Genomic DNA, 22,846 nt, shown 5'->3' on the forward strand with positions numbered 1-22,846 from the left:
ACAACATTTGTTTTCACAAAAACTAACTTTTGCTCAAACCTTATGGTTTCACGGATGTTATATCATTCAGAATTCTCTGCATTTCAATAGTGGGTAATATAAATTGTTGGGTACAGTGTATGTTTACTGATCAGCCATAATATTCAAACTAGTTATCTGCTATCATGTTACAATAGGGAAAAATCGTATGTTTTTACACTGATCTGTAAAAATATAGATATTAAATGTTATGAAATGACTGAGCAATAGATACATTTATTCATGTTTAGTCTGATGAAAAATGACTCAGCTTTTAAACACCTAATTTGTATAGAAGGTCAACGTGTAGTTCAGCTGACTGAAGAGCGAATACATCATCACAGAGTGCAGTTAATTTTCCGTTCCATGCAGTTGTTTACAAATGTTAAATGGAGCAAATTGCAGGTTGAATCATGATTCATGTGTAACGTCTTAAAAACCACAGATGGGACTAAGGTCAAGCTCTAATCTGTGCATTCAAGACCAAACATGCATCATATTTGATGCATAGAGTCAGATATTCTTATTCATGTGTGAAAATTCTCACACACTGGAATCCGAGATCTTTACTTTCTGCTATAAACTACTGTCATTTATCGAAACACAGTGAGGGAGTCACAAAAGAGTATGACATTGACTCTCTTTCAATCACATTTGTGGATGAGAATCAAACAGGCCCAGTTGTAGACTGTTTTGATTTGATTGTTCTTTAAATGACTTTGGTGATTTAATCCAGTAGGAAGTGAAGCAGCTTTGAAGAACATGAAAACCAAAGTTAAACCTGAAGTTACCTTAATGACCACAGGTTATCAGGACTGTCAGTGTTTGGTTCAATGAAGCCAAATAAAGAAAACAATACACAAATCACAAATAAAATGGATATAACACAAATAAACATCACTATATGTAGAACTATACAAATGAAGGCAGTTTAATATACTTGAGTCACAACTGTCACATGGAGACAGTGAGTAAACACACCATGGATTAACAGTGAGAGCATCAGGAACACTGGCCTTAAACATGTTTTGCACTACAGGCCACAAAACATGGAACCACAGGCCAGGTTATAATATAATAATATATAATAATATTCCTAATTTTTTAATTATTTGATAATAATATGATCGACACAAGCAAGGACACACTGAATAAATAAATAAAATTGTGCTTAGGAATTCTTAACTGGAAGTTAACCTGTAGTCACCCCTCCCTCTCTCATGCGTACCATAAATATAGTCTATAATATATCAAATATCTATATAATTTATATTTATTTATTTTTAAAGAGGTTATAAACATACAAAGTCAATTTCTGCCAATAAGCTCCTCGTTGTTGCACTTTGGACCTTGAATGAACACCTGAAACCACTTTTACTGCTTACATCACCACTTATACTCTGTAATCCTCTGTTTATGTCTTTGTGCACCACAAGGATTTCCATTGTATGTACAGTGAGGTACCATGCACCATGCCTTCATGAAATCCAATTCCACCGCAGAGAGTGTAATGACCTCCCTGTCCTGGTCACTGAAAGTGCAACACTGCTGTATCCTGTAATCAATATGTGCTTGCTATCAATGAAAATAAAAACCGTGTGATTCTCTGGGAATCATGTGTAATCATTCAGTGATGTCATTAGAGCTCCTGGAATGAAACACAGTAAGGATTGAGACTCGTCTAATCCCTCATGCAGCAACCTCTTATAGTGAGGCTTAAGATTGTTTTGATCTCTCGACGTTGAGTAACTGACTGCTCTATCTGCTGGTCCACTCTCAACACTTGTCGTCTGCTGTTGGATTAGTCAGTTCAATCACTGCACGGAGACGAGAGCAGAGCTCTGAGGAACAGTGGAGACAGAACATGGATGAAAACACACAGGTCAGTTCAAGAATTATTTATTTTTTTATTTTTTTATCATGTATGCAATCGGGATTGATGTGAAAATATGTGGTTCAGTATAGAACTTTATGATGGTTTTGTTCTGATTACTTGTACTGTTGTTTGCATACAGTATATGGTATAAATATTTACATATAACACGAATGATTTCAATAATGTTTTTCTCTTATATAATCTGATTACAAAGTTGAACATATTTCATGAGAAAACCACCTTATGTAATTATCCAGGAACGGAATAATCAACACATGAACAAGGCTTAGGCTCGGAGTACGTGACTGAATTACACAACAATCACGTGGTCCCTAAACCATGCACTGTATGTGGCTTCTTAATGCACACTACAGTATATCATAATGTCTATGGTAATTAACAAAAAATAATAATAATAATAAAAAAATACATTTGCTACATTTTTCTATCATGGAATTGACCTAAGTTGCCTTTGTTTCGATGATGTATATTGAGAAATGGGTTGTGAAAGATTGTAATCTTAAAAAAAGTGAATAAATGATCTTCTAAAGATGCAGGCACCAACCTCCACAGAGACCAAACCATCTGGCCATTTAAACAAAATGTGGGGAACACGGATTGCACTGGCCTTCAGTGTACTTCACTGAACATATAATAAAACAGTGTGGCCCAGTGAATGATGGCAAAGCTCAAGGCGCAACTTGTTACTGAACAAACTATCAAGAAAACGACTGAACATGTTGAACTTGATGCAGTTTCTTCGTCGCTCCATGTCTTTCTTGTTTGTTCTACATTGTACGTGTATTTGTGGTTTAGTGTCGCTGCTCGCAGAGCTTGGACTGTGTTCAAACATTAATGAGACACACATATTTAACTCAGCGTAACCTCCGCCAGTTCTGGCTTCTTTTTATACATGTCTGTGTCGCTGTGTTCAAACATGCCAGTCCATTCAAAGTCACTGAAATATGTGACTCTGGGCCAAAGTCGTAAACCCCAACACATCAGCTGATTCAATACTAGTGGCTCCAAGGCTTTACTACAAGCAAAGTAATTGTATTTATGCTTTGACACCACAACCACATCGTTCTCAGCAACAGTTTAGCGGAAGTATCTAACATATTTTGTTCTCCCCTCACACCCCAATTATTCCTGGGCAGGACAAAGAGGTGATGAAGCGGATTGAGAGGGAGGTGAGGATGCAGGAAGGGGCCAGTAAGCTCCTGGCAGCTTGTTCCCAAAGAGAGCAGGCTCTCGAGGCCTCAAAGAGCCTGCTGACCTGCAATGCCCGCATTCTGGCCTTGCTCAGCCAACTCCAGAAGATGAGGAAGGCTCAGATCCTGCAGAGAGTGGGACGCAGGTCAGATGCCATGTGATGTCGAATATAGCAGTAAGGGGATGATAGTGATACGAGTTAACTGGAGGAGGATATAAAGGGGGGCGGTTTGTGGGCCTTGTTATGCCCGCCATCAGCCACTAGAGGTCAGATGAGCTCCTTTTTTTTTATCCTGAGGTCCTTCATTGAACACAGATATCAAAATGTAATATAACATAAACACGTGTTTGTATGCAATCAGAGTATTACAGCTGTAACTCCATGTCACTGGCACTGATAAATGATTTCTGTCTGTTTCTGCAGCTCATCTGAAGATATGGTGCCATGTACGGGGAAAGTCGCCCTTTCAGGTAGACACAACTTCTAATCGTCGTTTAATGAAGACACATAATTAGTTCAATTACAATATAGTATATCAAAGAAGTATGCATTTTTGCAAACACCTAATTGCTATTAATGTTTTTGTTTCTGATACTGAAGTATCAATTGATTTTGCCTGATTTGAAACTCTTAAATCATGATAAAGTATTCGTATGGTGTATGGTGATAGTCATACTATGTAATAACTATTAGCAGTTTATTATCACTATTATTGGGATGGGGTGAGATTGAGGCAGATTACCCGCTGTGGCGCCCCCTAAAGGGTGAAGCTGAAAGATGTTATTATTGCTAACTGCAGTATACAGTATTATATGTTAACATTGTTGTCATAGTATACTATTTTTATACTTTACTTGCCATACTGTGTGGTATGTTAGTATGCATACTATATTTTATGGTTAACAGATTGTTAATCATTCCTTTTATATTTGTTGTGCATTATAAATATTATAACCCCAATAATATTAACATTAATTAAAATGTTACTATTTCTTCTCTCCTAAATACTATTTGCACTCTGTAGACCTACGAATCCCGCTCATGTGGAAGGACTCGGAGTATTTCAAAAACAAAGGCGGTAAGTTATGACCAGTGCAACTGATGTTTCACATGTCTTTGTAAAGCAGTCTACTAAAATACAACTGTATTTTTAATCTCACTATAACGTAAAGAATATTTTGCCAGATCACACGAATGCTCATGCAAAGTCGGTCATCTGCACCCTGACTTCCATAAATGACTTTAATTATGATGAGTGACTCTGTTATTGTTGCTTGCAGAGCTGCAGCGCTGTGCCGTGTTCTGCCTGCTTCACTGTGGCACAGAGATCTATGACACAGATCTGGTGATGGTGGACAGGACTTTAACCGACGTCTGCTTTGAAGACACGTTCATATTGTACGTCAAAGACACTGCGAGCAGTTCAGAGTTTCACCTTTGTCTTTTCTAATTCTGTTTGTGTGTCTGTGAGCAGCAGTGAGGTAGAGCCAGGCTTTGAGCTTCGTGTGGAGCTGTACAGCAGTTGTGTGGTGGAGGATTTCTCCCCGGTGACCGTGGGAACCAGGAGAGCGAGTCGTCTGGGAGGCTACCAGGGATGCTCCTCTGGGAAAAAGATCCGTGCTGCCTTTGAGTCTGCGGCTGTTTGTGGATCCGTGTCCAGTGGAGAAGACGCGGGTTCTGGAAGTGTGTCCCCACCTGTTGTGTCAACACTGTGAGGATGACAATTCGATCTGAGTCACACAATAAAGGCACCGACCTTCATTCAGAGGAAGGGAAAATTGATTTTGCCTTTATGATTTTCTGTCTGAAGGGGGTCAAAATATAACCTGCTGGCTCATACAACACTGAGAATTGAGCATGTACAGGAAAGTTTCAAGACACATGATTTATCATTGGCAACAGCGGGTGAGTAACAAATCCTCTCCTCTCCTCTCCTCTCCTCCTCTCCTCTCCTCTCCCTGAATCCCTGCTCTGTTTTCTTTTCCAGAGGACAATCCATTCTGGTTGCCTTTGTATGGAAATATATGTTGTCGCTTGGTTGCCCAGCCTCTGTGCCTGACTCACCCGGTCCTAAGTGGTCAACTCACGGTCCAGGTGACTAGTATACGTTTCTCCCTTCCGTGTGACGTTTCCCCTCACCCTAATGAGTCACTTCCATCCTTGCTCCCCTTCAGCTGGAGGAGAACCTTAATTGCTGGGAGAATGTCCACGGCGTCCTCAGGGGCCAAAGTCTTCTCTGCTATAAGAGTCAAGAGGACCTGGAGTCCGAGGACGCGCCTGTACTTGTAATCCCCATCAAAAAGGTCAGTCGTGAGCACACAGTGGCCTCATAGTTAATGAGATGGATGCATTTGTTGTTGTTTTGTCCATGTTGACTGCAATAACATACCATGGCCACAAGGGTGTGCTTGTGAGCTGGTGTAAATGTGTGCAGCTGAGGATTGGAATCGTGTTTGTGCACTTTGAATCTGATTCATCTCTAGACTTTGACTCGAAGTATGAGAGAGTGACGTCACCCCCAAACTGATTTTATTGTTGTTGTTTTGACTTCTCTTTCATTCTGTATTCTTAATTGATTTTATTTAAATTGTTTTATTATTATGTGTGGTCAAAATGTTTTTTGAAAATGTTTTATTGTTGTCTTTCTGTAATTATTATTATTTTTTGTAAGGTTACCTTGAGAGTCCTGAAATGCGCCTATAAATAAAATGCATTATTAGTATTATTATTGTCACTTAACGACACTTTCTGAAATATTTATTATATTATACAGTATTAAAATCAGGTATAATAAATAATGTCTTTCTGTATGAAGGCTTTGAAGCACACAGCACATACAATCACATTGTCACGGATGAAATTGAACTTTGTTTGTGTGGCACCTTTCATACACTTTTCATGCTTCACATAAAACAAGACATAGACACACACAAACGTGTTTTTTATGGCTTAAATATGTCCCCACCATGTTAAAAATGTCGCCACAAAGACAAAACCTAATCCCTCACCGCATCAGGCCTTCATGTGTACACAATATCACGTATTTGCGTGTTCAGCTTGTCATCATGACAGGCTTATGATACAAGTTTTTTTTCAAGCCTCATTTCAGTGGAGAACACAGCATTGGCAGCGACTTCCTCGAAGCATGCTTGGAACTTGTGACGCACTTAATCACATGACCTGACATGTACGTGTGCAGATTACCGATACAAACACGGCAACTTCCCTGTCAGTCTATAGGATGACCCTCTCACCTGTATTTATTACCACGATTATTATGATGATCATGACTTTATTATACAGTACATATTATTTCCTGCAACATTGATTTACTTATACTTTGTTGTTCTCCGTCAGGATACTGTCGTCTGTGCTTTGGAGGGTGATGCTGTCCAGAGAATACTCATCGCTGCACAGTGTCTGCGAGAGGATGCGTCGTACACACTGATCCCGCACCTACCTGAGGAGGCACAGCGCTGGATTGAGGCCCTCTGGCAGCACATCTATAACATAAGTGAGGCTGGAATGACTGGCTGTTCCTGTTGTTGTTGTTGTTGATGAAACACAGAGTATTATTTTTTCCTTTTCCTGTATCAACCTGATAAGACAAGTTATTGACAGGTTAGAAGTTTCCGTGTGATTTATTCAGAGCTTATTTTCCTTCTGTCAAACCATGGATGAGCTAAGGAGGTAGTTTTTTTTATTTTGGAGCCACCACTAATTAAAATAATTAGAATATTCTTTGATAAGTACAGGGTGTACACGGCAAACAACTACCACCTTTTTAATTCTCGAGTTAATACGTCGGTTTCACGTTACTCGGAACATGTAATTGTGATTCCCATTTAACTTTCATTTTGAATTGTTGTGGCTCTGTTTTGGAATATACGCTTAAAAAGGCCCACATTGACCCACTGTGCACCCAAAGCTATCCACGTGTCGATCCCAGATTACGATCAATTACATCATTTACCACTAGATGCCGATGGAATCATCTCCTTTTTGTTCTCTCTCGTCAACTGTTTCATCCTCTTCATCCACCGTGCATCCATTACCGCACACTTGTCTTATCTAATTAAACCACAGCCGTTTCCAGGTTGTGAATGTGGTACACAGAACACACACACAAATGTTTGCCATGCATAAAAACACACAGCTTGGCACGTAAAAAACGCACATACCAGGATTCCCTGCATACTCTTACTCTTACTCATCAAGTCGACTTGTCCAATGTCTCACAATGCCACCACTGTCTCTTGTACCTCAGTGTGACAGTTTTCCCTTAGATACTGTACGTGTCTCACTACTGGTGAGGTGTAAAAAACAGAACATGGCGCTGCGGCTTAATTGTGTGGGAACGTAACTTTTAGGAGATTAGGTTTGTCAGTCAGTTTGTCTTTCTGTTTGCCCGTCATGCACACACTGACACACAGTCGTGTGGTATTAACACGATAAACACCAGCAGTTTTCTCTTTGTGTCACAGCGTGTATTGTGTTGCAGTACCGCGTTGTGGAAACCCTGAAACCCTGAGCTGTCAAACTAAAGACACGCGGCGTTCGGTGATGCAGCAGAGTTATATCAGTTCCCAACAAAGTCAACAGGAGCTGTTCTTCAAACTGTGATGATAATAACACCGTAACGACAGCATAATCTCCGCTTTGTACGGACTCGTCCTATGATGGACTGACCGTTCAGTCACTGTAGCAGTTTTTAAAAAGTTAACTGGTGACGTTTGAGTCATCCAGCAGAGGATTTTGTAGTTGTCCTTTACACCCACACACATATACAAACATACAGGTACATACATTCATACCAGTAGGTCGTGTCCATGCATCATCATGAGGCGATGTGGCAGTTGTTCTTTTTTAAAGTCTACAACACTGTATTACTTTTTTGTATCCACCGGAAAATTACGACAAATCTTCTTTTTTTTTACCCAAGGGACACCAAAGGCCAAGTTCTATAGAATAATTACATTTAAAAAAGCATGTCACTTGGTGTAGTTATGGTTAACTCTCTTGCCTTTGCTGCAAGAAGACCCGGGTTCTTTCTGCATGAAGTTTGCATGTTCCCCCCGTGTGTGGTTAAATTGGACACTCTAAATCAGAGGTGTCAAACTGGCGGCCCATGGGCCACATGTGGCCTCCCCCCAATCGATTACATGTGGCCCCGCCTTTCATCTTACGATGAAAACATGGCCCACAATCTTCCTTTAAACACAGCGTGAGGTGATAGAATATAGACAGAATAAAATACTAAAGCTCAGCATGTAATTACATATATAAGCTTTTTTGGTGTTTTGTCCACATTTTTATTTGCTTGATTTTAGATTTAGATGTCGTGACTGTGAGATATACAGCATTCCATATCAAAACAAGCACTTTTACTTTGTAATTCTGTGAAATGTCATCACGAAAATCTTTATTGTGATATCATGATGGAATATTGTGTATTGCCCACACACTACTGAACAGTTGTTTTTCCCCATAAGTTTTTTCACCTAGACCGGCCCCCTCTTGACCAGACTAGATGCTCATTGGCCCCCAGGTATTTTGAGTTTGACACCTCTGATAAATTGACCGTAGGTTTGAGAGTGGATGGTTGTTGGGCTCTGTATGTGGCCCTGTGATAGTGTACGACCCCCCCGCGAACCTCATGTGGAGGATAAAGTGGTAGAAGATGGATGGACTTTACTCATGAATTATTTGTCATAATAATAGAATAAATTGAAACAGAAAAAAATCAGCACATTATTTTAAAGCACAGTACGCACATTTAAATCACAAAGGAATGGTTAGGTTGGACCTATTTAACTTTCTTTCAGATTTGAACTAGTAAAGCTCCCCGGGGCCAAAGATTTTTATTTTATTCTCATCTTTAATACTTTAATACTAGAAATTATGCCATTTAATCAAGGTATACAAGGTAAACAAGGTTGGAAAAATCCTCTATTGGATGTAAACCAATGTTTCCCATGTATCCCCCTAATCCCACATACTTTACTACAAAACAACAATCAGACCGAATCAGCGTGTATTAAAACTTGTTTTCATATGCCTCCTCACGGAATAGCCATCAACTGTTACCCAACCAGATTAAAAGGTTCTATTTATCTATCTAGCGAGTGTCTATGCAACATGTCATCATAAGTCATGACAAACGTCGTAGCATCCACACAAGCTACATTTTTTTCTGAGGAGTGGAGTCTGAATTGACACACACACACACAAAGATGAAGAAGAAGAAGAAGAAGAAGAAGAGAGACACAACCAAGTAAAGTCTCTGTTTGTTTGTGTCGAGTTGTTCAACCACTCTAATTTTTGAAAGTTTCTTTATTTGTCTTGAACTCATTGTCCGGCCTTTAAATAATTGTGTAGTCGTGTTCGAGTCTATGTTTGATTACGTACCCTTTTATAATTGTCCCACATTCCATCGCGCTGTATCACCTGACTGGCGCGCAGAAATGAGTCAAGTGTATTAACCACCGATGACAAGTGTGACTCTTAAGAATATATAAAGGTCCATTGTTTAAAATGTAGTTTCAATTAATTATTATAATTACACTTTATTTTAAAGGTGTACAATCGCCAGTTTGTATGGGTTGTTGTTTTTCATTACCCCAGATATGAGCTTTTAATATTTACACCATGTCAGCTCGACAATGGACCGAGTAAACATCTTTTGATATGTGATGCTGACTGAACGCACTTCAGTCAGCAGGGAGGGGTGAGGTGAGGTGAGGGACGTTCAGCTGCAACATGCAAACTCACCAATCGGTGTTTAGAAAAGGGTGAGGGACGTGCTGAGATGGAAGATTTTCTGTTATTATGGCAGAATTATGTGTTCATATTTGAATGCAGTCAACAATACCACATGTTTGGTTGTGTTGTGTCGTGCAGACGGTTTGTCGTAAGATCATAGAGTCCCTACAGTCTGGGGGTTATTTTGCCTTCATGGTGATAAAGCTAATTCGGTTTGACACAATGTCAGATGTTTTTGTGCTGTTACACACGTCATGAATGAATCGAAGCCTGTTTGGTAATTAGTTGTTATCGAACACACCTAAAACCATAAATAATAACAGCTCATACCAAGCCTTTGTCTCGGATTTACGAGAGGAAATGTTGACTTTCTTTCTTTCTTCTTTCACAGAAATGATTAAGGCAACCTTAAAGTTTGTCACAAACCTTCCCGATTGAGTGAGTGAGAGAAAGAAAGAGACGCCCCTTTTTGTCCCTGCACTGGGAGTGTGTCTCTATATCTAAAAATATCTTATTAATCACATAATAGTTGAGAGCTGGGGCATACTTATATATCTATGAACTTGTTATCAATACTGAGAATCGTGTCTGGGCCTGTGTACTTTTATTTTAGAGACAAAACAATGAGTAGAAACGATGTTACTAACATTTCTCTGGCATTCACGAATACACATTGACATTTGAAAATGTGCGTCTTATGTTATTCTACATACCTCAGTCCTAGTCCTTAAGTTGCAGCAGTTTTATTTTTATTTTAATTCCTGCAGTGCATGGGACTTCAGCCCTGATAGGTTATAGATGGATTTTACAGGCAACGTCAGGCAAGGGCAGGGCAAACATCTAAAAACCAAAATACAAACCAGGTTGTGCATCAACAGGCAAATGCTGGCTGACACACACCTGAGAGAACAATACACACAAAGGTAACAAAGATAATCTGGACTCGGGGCTATATTTACACAGGGAGTGGGGAACAGGAGAGGAACCACGACCACACATAATTAAAAAAGATAGTTCTGGCACTGAAAGAACACAACACAAGTAAATAATTAAGCCAATAATGAGCATGTAAAAACATTCAGACAGGCATGTGGTGACAGGTGTGACACCATCAGTATCAGTTTAGACACAGAATTGCAGGCTTGCCAATTTTGAGATACTATTAACTTTCAAAATTCTGGCACAGAATGTGTTATGTCAGCAATGTTCAGCTGTAGTGTGTAACTTTTGGTGATGTTTGTATTATTTTGCTCATGTCTAAACTTAATGAACAAAGGGGAGGTAATATTACGCTGCATAATATTAAGAATGAATTCCTGTATAGAGTTTGCATGTTCTCCCTGTGTGTAAGAGGCTTTTCTCTGGGTAATCCAGTTTCCTCCCACAGTCCAAAAATATACAATAAGAGGGCAACTCTTGTATGACAGTAGATGGTTTGTCTCTGTGATGGACCAGCGACCTGTCCAGGTTGTACCCCACTTTCGTCCTAAATCCGCTAGAAATGAATGACAGGATTGTGTTCTATTGGAAATAACCTAAAAACTAACAATAGAAAAATGTTTACTGACATAAATCCAGTGAGAAATAATTGCCCCCTGGTGACTATTCAATACCGAAGAAGCAGAAGACAACCTACAGTCGCAACTTTAGGGAGCATTTGTGTGTATACAGCAGCAGCACAGAAGTGGGGAGTGGCAAAAAGCATTTATCCCCTCAACGTTAAATCACTGGGGTTTTTGGAGCAGTAGATATCACTTCTAAAACCTCTCCTTTGTGTTTTAGTCAATCCGATTTCACCTGTCTCACTTTCTTTACGCCCTGTTTGTTGGTAGCAGACCAGAACAATGTCTTAAAGCACAACAAATCTCTTTGTTATAACAGTGTGCAAGTGTGGGGAATGTCGCTGGGTGACATGGGATCTGATCACCATTATACTGGGAAACACTGGGCTTAGTCGGCGTTTTGTAAACTGAAACAAAGCTTTATTTTCTGTATAAAAGTTTTGAAATCTTTGAAATCACCTCTCATACTGTTTGTTGCAGGCCAGTGGAAGCAGTGTTGTCACCACCTGATGAAGATTGAAATGCCGAGCCCCAGGAAATGCACAGCAGTGAAGCAGGGATCGCTATACCATGAAATAGGTAAAAGTGTAACACCATGCAGCAGAGTTGACGCCTGAATCACATCCTCACAGGGAAACCACTTGTCCCAGTGATGGGAACATCACCGGGGGTTTTGCTGGGCTACATTTAGTAGTGTCTTCATGGTAGTTCATGGGCCGGTTCTGCTGATGGACCAACGAAGGAGGGTCCAAGGCTGAATCGAAATGTGCTGGGGATTTGCCTGTTTGCCTGCTGTCACCTAGCAACAGAGCCAAACTGAACATGGTACAGATCATTGCGATAAGATCATCATTTATCAGTCACAGTCATGGGGAAATATGCAGCAGCACAATAGTATATGTAATACATAATATTACTAAACATAATAAACAAAAAATGTAATATGAGAACTAATAGAAACACAATACTGCATCCAGTGTCAACAGTGTTTTAACCTGAAATATGTACAATATGGCGTTTATAATTAATATGTCTAGGATATTGCACTAATATACAACTTTGCTTAGCTCTGCTGGCTACCCAACTGAGGTGAAGTCTTGTATTTATACTTAAAATTTGATTTTGTTGACATGTCCTTCTTTCTTTACAAGAGAGACATGATGCAACCTTCTCAAATGATCCCATATATATGTTCAGTGGTGTGATTAAGTGTCTCGCTCAACATCAACATGTGGATTAGAGGGGACAGGGATTGAACTTCTGGTTGCCTGGTGAGGAGGCGTTGACCCACAGCTGTACACTAAATAATTAATTACATAAATAAATATGGGGCCACACGGTGTTGTAGTGGTTAGCACTCTCGCCTTGCAGCGAGAAGACCCGGGTTCGAGCCCCGGTTGGAACAAGGGCCTTTCTGCATGGAGTTTGCATGTTCTCCCCGTGTGTGCGTGGGTTCTCTCCGGGTTCTCCGGCTTCCTCCCACAGTCCAAAAACATGCAATGTGGGGATTAGGTGAATTGGACACTCTAAATTGACCGTAGGAGTGAGTGTGAGAGTGAATGGTTGTTTGTCTCTAGCTGTGTGTGGCCCTGCGATGGACTGGCGAACTGTCCAGGGTGTACCCCGCCTATCGCCCGATGTGGCTGAGATTGGCACAGCACCCCCCGCGACCCTCTGGTGGAGGATAAAGCGGTAGATGATGACTGACTGATAAATAAATATGAGATTGAGCAGATTAGTCTGCTTTTTGGGCTCTTAAATTAAAATGAATGGCTACCGTGGATACAAATTATGCAGTCCCCCATAACAACTTGTTCAAGTTGTTATGGGGGATTACAGATTTGATTGCTTTTCTGTGGATGTGCCACTATGAGTGACCCTGTTGTAATAAAATAAAACTTTATAGACAGTGAACCTTTCCCTGAAACAAACAAATATATATTTAAAGCTATTTCAAAGAGACAAATGAGAGACGAATGATGAATGTATCAAAAAAACCTGATCAACTGCCATTTTAATATCTGTCAATCTGACAATGCAATGGAGCATGAAATGTGATGCCTCATTTGTGCCGGCTTTGTCTGCATCTGCATGAAGCTGCAGTGATGCCTGGCACGCCAGTAGACAGACGGGTTTGAGCAAATCACAAGATCTAGTGGAGATAAATAAAACTTCCCAACAATGACCTACTGACGACACTATTGACGTGAACGCGTCTTTGCAATAACACGTCAATCATTCTGTGCACAGACTGATGCAGATTTATGAAGAATAAACAACTTGTGGGGGTGTTCAAAAAGCGTATTCCAAAATAAAAACAAACAAAACACAAGAAACAAAGAAACCATACCAGGAAGTAAGTAGGGATCCTTACTGGAAATCCCTAATTGTGAATGCTCAGATTAAAATAACTAAGGGATTTTTTTAAACAAATATTTGATCGGCATGAGGAAGTATTAGGACCACATTGAGAACATATAGTCCTAAATTATGAGATTATAGTCGTTAAAATAAAATCTTAATTATGAATTATTATTAATTAGAATAAAGTGGTAATATTCTAACCGGTTGTTTTAGAAGAGGAGAGCAAGAAAATGCATCTTTTCTCACAGAAAGAACCACAGGGGCTTTGTGGTTTCTCTAGTTCATCATATGAATCCATGTGCCATACAGAATTGGGTCTCTGCAGTTGTACTGCCGGCGTCGGAGACCTGGACTCCCTCTGGATCCAAAATCTCATTATATCTTATTTCTTGAGAAACCACAAAACCCCTCAGAATGGCCCGCTGATGCATCCTTCGATAACCCTGCAGTGGACCAGTTCCAGCTATTTCCCCCTCCACAAAAGCCAGTCTACCTGGTTCTTTCTGTGGAAAATGCATACTTTTTAAAGTCCTGATACTTATATCTCTTTGGTTGAGAAACCAAGGAGATCCTCCAGCGTAGATCCGTAATGTGATATTGAAAGAATTAGATTGTTGTGTTTAAAGTCTTGTTTCCATTTGTCTATTTTCTATCCCTACTTTTTTGAAGTTACTCCTTCGACCAGAGACGGTCTTGTGGTTCCTGATTTATCTGTAGAGATCCGCACTTTACTCTCTTCCTACTACAAAGAAAGGTAGGCGTTCTTCTTTTACCTTTTGTATTTTTTACCTTTGCATACATTTGGCAGAATAATGCTTATCATAACGTACATCCAGTCTATTCAAACGGAGGCCAGCGTGCCACATGCGGCCCATAGCCAACTTCATAGTGGCCCAGCCTGTGGTTCTACCAGAAACACTGAGAAATAACTCGAGAAACACTTTTCACTGTCTCTCAAAGATTCCTACATACATAGTCTGATAGGTTTGATAGCAGTGTTAGTTCTTTTGTATTCTCATAAAGACACTTTGAGATGTCCGTGGGTCGTATATGAACTTCTTTCAAAGATAAACAAAGGCTAATATTGTGCACCATTTTGATTTCATGCCCTTTACGTTTCACGTGAGATGACAAAACACATTTTTTTTGGACAGGTATGACCAAAATCATTTTATTGCTAGTTCTATTATATTTTTAATACACTTTTTGATGTACTTTTTAAATTTGTCGTCACCCACTGCTTACTGGCTGCGTAAAATGTCGAGCCCAGCTCGATTTCTTGGTTAGAAAATGTGGTCCAATTGAATAGTCCTGACATTCATGATGTCAGGGATGGCTACTTACTCTCCCTCTTTGTCTTGCATCTGTGAAAGTAAACGGCGTAAACGGAGGAGGAGATATTAGAGGGAAGAGGGAGTGACACACAATCTGTGACGTTCTAAATGAGCTGAATATTTGCTGTCACCATGTGTGTGTGTGTGTGTGTGTTCACCTGTGTCTAATCAGATGATTTGAACCAGCTGCGTAGCACCTGCACTTAGTGGTTGCTTTACCTTGTGAGACCCAGAGCCGGTCCATTAAAAGTACACCGAGGGCACCACCTGTTGAAGCTCCTCATTGTAAAGCCAAGGCTGTGGTTCTCATTGCTGAGACTGGTTTTATGAAGATAAAGTCAGAAATGGCTGAGAAATGATGATTTTTTTAAATTTAATATTCCAAAATTCTGAATGAATGACTTAAGCTGTACAATTTGAAGTTTCTATGTTTATGTATGTGGAACTAATAACAAGTGCGTGCCTTTGAAAATGTGCAAAACAAAATTCCTAATCGTCCTAATTGAGATGAACCTTTTGACGTCCAAAGTGTGAAGAATTCATTAATGCACAATTACCGCCCTAACAATTACCCCGGGAGGTTTTGTCAGCATGTTCATCTTTAGGGTCAGTCTGGTTCCATAATGAAACTGTAATTATATATTTAGTCGGAAGTTCCTGTTCTGCCAGTTTATTCATGATCATGGAAAGAGCGATAACGAACAGTGACATCAGTCACAGACTGTTCTTATACACCTATTGAGGTCATCAACGACATAATCTAAATGGATGAGGTCAAAGCTAGGTAAGGTAAATACTGCATGATTCACTCATAATAGTCCATTTATATAACGCGGGCCATGTCATCAAACACCAACGGATAATTTGACTTCTTAGAATGGCAAACACTGAAGTTATACAAGTTTAAGTCAGTGCTTTATATAACGTGTTGTCAAATGCCACAGATATTTGTCAGGATTGCGGTGGTTTGTGTACAAAGAAAGGCCAGAGGTTGGTCGAAAGATGTCCTGGAGAACAGGTTAGGTTGATAGTTGATATATGTGAAGTAACAAACTGAAGAAGTCTGTCTCCAGCTTTTACAATGGTGACTTTGTACAACTTTAGATGCTTTGTTGTGTGTGTGCATTGCTGGCAGTCACAAATGTCTTCATGCATACATCATAGTGGCAGTAGGTTGGTAGTGATTTTCCTTGTATTTATTATTAATATTAATTGATTTACTTATTGTATACCAATAAGTGTGGAATTTGCATCCCCCTATATAAATGGAAAATGTTCTTTCCATGACTCTTTTAACCACGTATCTTGGTGTGGTCCTACAATTACTTTTATATTTTCTATAGCCAGTTCAAATGCTGCTCTTTCAGGCCTGTATATGTTGCTGATTTATTAGTTTAGGTATGTTAGGTCGATTTTCTTTTTTCCTTAATTAGATAAACGAATTGTTTAATAATGACAACCAGTGATAATGATGATGCTTATTAAAAAATATTATAGAAATTAGCCTTTTAATTAGCTAACTGATTAATATTAGTATACTTTCTGTATAATAGGAGTGGTTCAGGTCCCACTTGTCAGATTGAACTTTCTGTCTCAGCCTTGGCCACCCTGTATCCTCGTCTGCTCTTCTCTCGTGTGGGGTCCCTCAGGGCTCAGTTTTAGGCCCAATTCTTTTCTCTCTCTATCTGCTCCCACTTGGCCCTATATCAGGACTCTGACCTTAATTTTCTGTCGTAAGATCAAATTTCTTTCACTTGAGGAAGCTGGCCAAAATAAAGCCACACTTTGAAACAGTAAGCCACACCTTGCAGTAGGTGACTTTTAACTGGCACGCATAAATATGTGCACATTTCCCCCATTTTACCTTCACTCCACTAGCTGCCCATTCATTTTAGGATTTGTTTTTAAATTTAAATCCCATAATGGCCTTGTCCTGCCCCATCTCTCTGAGCTGCTATACCTCCACAAACCTTCCTGCTCACTCAGGTCAGCTGAATAGCTGCTTCTGAGTTTGCCGTTGTGGCCCCTAAACAGTGGAATGATCTGTCTTTGCACATTAGACAGGCCTCTTTCCTTTTGTTTTTAAATCTCTTCCATAAAACTCATCTCTTTTTTTATTGGTTGGCTTTTGTTGTTGATTTTTTTTTTTTTTTAATTGTGCATTATTAATGCATAATAATTGGCTATTACTTTTACCCATGTTTTACGTCTTTAGTTGTTATTTTTTAGATGTATTTTATTGCCTTGTGTGAGCTTTTATGTTTTTTATATGTATATAAACATAAAATGTTGTTGTTCCTGGAATCTGGTGGAGCCACTCTCCCAGTTTAGAAGTTCAGCTCCTATTGTTCCTATCACCACTGGGACCACAGTTGCCTTTACTCCCCCACTCCCCCACATGTTCTCCTCTCTCAGCCCTTGATATTTCTCAATCTTCTCGTTTCCCTTCTTCTTAAGGTTGCTGTCACTTGGGATTGTCACATCTATCACTTTGCCCTCTTCTGCTGCTAATCAACAACCATTATGTCTTATTATTTATTATTACTTACTAGTACTGTCTGGATCTGGAAGTCCCATAGGATCTTAGCCCAAAACCCACCTTTGCAGACCTCTTTTATCTTGATCCTGGGACCTCTTATCCATACTTGGCGCATGTGTTCCTGTACACTTTTCCAGCCACTTGGTCATAGCCAGCATCTTGCACCCTGTTGTGATGTGCAGAAATGTCTCAGAGGCATATTTACACAGTCTACACTTTGGGTCCTGCCTGGTGTGACAGACAGAAGTTCTATTGATCTAGAGCTGAGCATCTGTACAGTCATATTCAGTGCCACTGTGCTGTATTTCAGTCCAGCTTTCTCCAGTCATTGGCGTGTTTTTCCTGATATCAGCCACTTCTTCAATTTGATGGTGGAACATGCAATGTAGGGGCTTGTCCTTCCATGTTTGCCTGTCTGGCTCCTCCTCTCTGCTGGGTTTCAGTTACATGAGGCATGCATTAGCATTTTGTCATTGAGGGCCATCTTCCTGATTTTTTCTTCGATGTCAGTTGTTTCATCCTGGATAGTGGCGTTGACACTCGCTAGTCTTCGGCCTCCTTCCTTCCGCTTGCACAACCTCAGTGTGCTGGACATACTGTTGGGTGAAACCCTCCATGCATGGTGAGGAGCTTCCTTGTCTTGATATCAGTGGCCTCTATCTCTTCCTTTGGCAGGCAGTTTTGCCTGCAGGGTATCTTATTACTGGCAGGGCATAGGTATTGATGGGTTGGATATTGTTCTGACCATTCAGCTGACTCTTGAGGACTTGTCTTACTCTTTGTAGGTACTCGGTTGTGGCAGCTCTCCTTGCAGCCTCTTCATGGTTCCCTGTCATGAATATCTGCTATGTTGCAGATGTTGCCTTCCAGTAGTTCCACTTCCTCAGTTCTGATCATCTTCCTTCTTTCTTTAGAGTCCGAATGACATTACAATATCTTCACTGTAGACCCTGGTAAAGTGCATCAGTGAGCCACTGACTCACTTGAAATCATCCATATAGAGAAGGTGACTGATTGTTGTCCCACTTTGGATGTATATGTGTACATATATATATGTATATGTATATGTATATGTATATATATCAATAAATAGCATTTATGAACATTATTGTGATGTGCAAACTAATGTAATGTGTTGCTTCCTCTTTTAACCACTGCATTTTGTGTAGGTGTTTCTCTGGTTACACCTCATTAATGAATGCATTTTCTGCACATCAGTAAAGTATCAGTAAACACTGGTACAAATAACCTGAACAGACAGACAGATCAGAGGTTTCATTGAGCCTGATTTGAAAATAATCCAAGTATCATCCACCTAACACTGAAACTACCACACCAGTACATCATGTGATTAAATGCGTTGTCAAAACAAACCGTGGCTAAAAATGTATCTCTCTGGCACAAAATGTTATGATCTGACAGGTACAGTGTAAGTCACACCATAAAACTGTATCATGTAAACCAAGCCTGTGTGTCAGGTCGCCATAATCCTCCATATCAAAAGCTGCACAGCATCTGCATTCATTAAGAGATTATTCTTATTCTGAGAAGAGTAGTTTGTCTGTCGTGATCTTTCTCTGCACGGAAGCTTAAAGGTAAGGTTGGAGATCCTGGAAAAACACTTCCACCAGGCTACATTTTGAATTCAAATTCCTACGCCTCCAGAGCACAGGAACGTGCAATGCTTGTTCACGAATGACAAAGTGATGTCTAAAACCAACAGATACTCTCAAAAGACATAAAGTTAACCCACCTGTCCAGTAGAAACAGGGCCGGCATGACTTTGCAGCCCTTTCTGGGCTTTCAGTTGTCTTCACTCTGGTCTTGGAATCGCTCTTCATCAGCCTTTTTCTTGGCAGTAGCTTTCCCAAAAAACGTCTTTCAATTGCGACCAACACCTGTTGTTGGCACCTTTTCTGTCGCAACGTCACTGCGACTGTCTCTTTGAATTTTTAGCAAGCTCGGCATGGGCTCTGGCGTTGTCTTCTACTAAACATGCTTGAGTGCACAGAGGGGGGTAAACTGTAGACGATGCATTCATTAATTGGTTACAGTCGTGGTGTGAAGAGGATTTTAAGCACTGTACATAATTCAAGGCCAGGATTTCAGAGAAGATGCTGCACAAACAGCGTTGGCTCTGATACAATAAACGAGCCTGACCAATGTTTTTGTTGTGATCTCAACAATCTCATTGTATGATGTCAACAGTCTCTTTATCTGCTGGTATTGTACATTGGGTTTAGTGTTTTTCCACTGATGCTCCACCCTCCTCCATTGTCCCGTGACTGAACCGAAAAGCAGATGAGTCACCGCTAATTTTCAAACTCAAGAATTCAAGAATTAGACACAACATCAGTGCTTTTTCGCGTCATGGCATGCAGAGAGATGATATATGTACTGACAGCATTTTTTTTATAATTGGGTATTTAATTGTTGATGAGAATGTTTTAAATGTTTAAGCAGCCCTGTGATGCCACATAACTACTTTTATCAATGAATAATTGAGGACCATTGATAACTCCTTGATAATATCATCGATAATAAAGTCTTATCAGGGTGGTTTATTGTCTTTGTCACCTCGCAAACTAAATGTGCAAAACTTTCCCCAGGGGTAGGTGAAAAAAAGTGTCATGTCGTACACGATCAGGGAAATGGTGTGAACATGTTCAGGTTGTTTTGGGCCCATATCCTCATACCAAGAAAGGCTTTGATAAGAAATTGGCAATGTGTCAGTGTGAGCTGTTTTTCTGACGGACACATAAAGTGTTGCTGTTGTTATGGCCTGGAATGGTGTGTGTCACACGGCTGATTACGTTGTCCCTGTCTATAGCTGTCTGTACATTAGCATCCATACATTTACATTTTCTGCCATATGCAGTCACTTTAAGAGAGAGCATTTTTGATGTCTGTAAGTTTAGCAAGGGTCTGCTTTTACAGAGGCTGAACGGACTTGTATTTTGCATTTTAAAGTGGAAGCTAGTGATGTAAACAACAGGGACATCAAATCGATGTATGAACTAAAAAAGAAGAATGAGGAAATAGCAGAGAGAGGGATAGAATGTGCAGAGAGTTATGAACGAGTTTTGTTGCACATCACCAACTCTTACATAGGTGGAAATCAAGTGGTTATGATAAAGGTTAGGGATACTGTTTTGGTTAGGCTGTGCTAATGACCAGAAATGAATGCATTGTCCTAACAAGAAAAACTGAGCACAATAAAACTCTCCAACTCTGGTCTGCTGCTTCTTCACAGAGGTCTCTCTTACTATGTCACATGCTACCATGAACCATCCAGGATTTTGACTCAAATGTCCCGCAAATGCGTCACAAGATATTGTTTACATAAGACATTTTATTTGAAACATAACTTTCAAACGTTTAGACACGCAAAAATATATGCACAGAATGTATGAATGTTAATATTTTCTGTGGTTTGCATAAATAGGATGCATTAAAACCTTGTACGGCAAATTTCTCTGGTTTTATTTCCACAGTTATTGATGACCCTTCCACGGTTGCACTGGAGTGTGAGAACCTTTTCCATGTGGTTACGATGCCTGGGTTAGGAAACGAGCACGGGCACGATAAATGGTGCCGTTTCAAAAATCTGCAGAGGAAACGTTCTGTAACATCAGTTATTTTTCACTGTTAACTGTTCATAGCCATGCATCCCCTAGTATGTGTTTAAAAGACGAATGAAATGAAGATGAATATCTAACAAAAACCCATAGCATGTACACTGTAATATCCAAATGATTCAGCTCTACTACCTTTATAGAGATGTGATTTTCACCATGATGTGATTGTGTGCCCGACACACAAGAACCCAAAGTTTCACGCGACTGATTAAATTACCAAAATAAACAACATGATTTGAAATTTGCCAACAGAGAGAAAGGTGTTTGGTGCTTTTTTTTCATTATGAAACCGGCCATTAAGCACTGGTAAAGTGGGCATCAGTCCATGTCATATCAACCGTGATAGGTCTCAGTGATGCATCAGTGTGTATGATGAAATCACGTTGGGGCGAGCCCTCCCGGAGCCCATTGAAATGAATTGTAAGGTCCAAAATTTGGAAAAAAGTATCTCAACATGTAAATCTATGAGAGTGCCTGGAGCATTTTTCAAGTCAACACTCAGGCTGATTGAACAATAATATTAAGACTTAGACCAGCTAAATAAACAATTTTTTCTCTCTTTTTTCGTGTGGCTTAAGGAGGGCCACTATGGGCCAGCCGCCCTTGATCAGTTCTGTTATGATGTCCACAGTATATTGTGTGATAGAAATGTTACCTAGCAAGTCAAGTTACCACTCGTGTTCTTGTATACATGTTTTTTATTGGCGATCACTCACTGGCTCTGGCGTGGACTTGAGGCATCAAACTATATGACAATGAAGCATCCCTCTTTGGCAGAAGCAAACAGTACATTTGCATATAAAGCATGACAGCACCCCTGATTTGCCTTTATTTCTACAGTATCAAGTTAGATAAGCCTAACGAATAGATCATCTGACACCCAGCAATTATCTTGTCTGTAGTGAAACCACAGATGCAGTTTGGCCTGCTTGCATCTCTATCTCCATCCATAGATTGTGTAAAGAGGCCAAACAGCAGTCAAACCTGCTGTAAAATATTTCAACCTGACAAAGTACATTTAATTGTATGAATTCACTCCCTCACTCGTCTTCTACCGGGCCACACGGTGTTGTAGTGGTTAGCACTCTCGCCTTGCAGCGAGAAGACCCGGGTTCGAGCCCCGGTTGGAACAAGGGCCTTTCTGCATGGAGTTTGCATGTTCTCCCCGTGTGTGCGTGGGTTCTCTCCGGGTTCTCCGGCTTCCTCCCACAGTCCAAAAACATGCAATGTGGGGAATAGGTGAATTGGACACTCTAAATTGACCGTAGGAGTGAGTGTGAGAGTGAATGGTTGTTTGTCTCTATCTGTGTGTGGCCCTGCGATGGACTGGCAAACTGTCCAGGGAGTACCCCGCCTATCGCCCGATGTAGCTGAGATTGGCACAGCACCCCCCGCGACCCTCTGGTGGAGGATAAAGCGGTTAGATGATGACTGATGACTCGTCTTCTACCGCTTTATCCTCCACATGATTGTTGCAGCGGGCGCTGGTGCCAATCTCAGCTGACATAAGGCAAAAGGCGGGGTACACACTGGACAGGTG

The 22,846-nt window shown here is 40.3% G+C and overlaps 1 protein-coding gene across 2 annotated transcripts; it reads left to right on the top strand.

The window, feature by feature from the left end:
• The first annotated feature begins 1,763 nt into the window (after window positions 1–1,763).
• LOC122758082 (rhotekin-like) lies at window positions 1,764–21,559 on the top strand. 2 transcript variants are annotated; one of them, XM_044011953.1, is made up of 13 exons: window positions 1,764–1,900; window positions 3,052–3,251; window positions 3,531–3,577; window positions 4,132–4,185; window positions 4,388–4,505; window positions 4,582–4,818; window positions 4,918–5,012; window positions 5,095–5,201; window positions 5,282–5,410; window positions 6,465–6,621; window positions 11,912–12,010; window positions 14,465–14,549; window positions 21,163–21,231. In XM_044011953.1, the coding sequence occupies exons 1-13, from the start codon at window positions 1,883–1,885 to the stop codon at window positions 21,167–21,169; spliced, it is 1,353 nt and encodes a 450-aa protein (XP_043867888.1). In that variant the 5' UTR covers window positions 1,764–1,882; the 3' UTR covers window positions 21,170–21,231. The 2 variants fall into 2 exon arrangements, with proteins under 2 accessions (XP_043867888.1, XP_043867887.1); XM_044011952.1 differs by lacking the exon at window positions 14,465–14,549 and having other exon boundaries at window positions 1,765–1,900; window positions 21,163–21,559.
• The last annotated feature ends 1,287 nt before the right edge of the window (window positions 21,560–22,846 follow it).

This window comes from Solea senegalensis, linkage group LG21 (assembly GCF_019176455.1).
Source record: "Solea senegalensis isolate Sse05_10M linkage group LG21, IFAPA_SoseM_1, whole genome shotgun sequence".
NCBI lineage: Eukaryota > Metazoa > Chordata > Actinopteri > Pleuronectiformes > Soleidae > Solea > Solea senegalensis.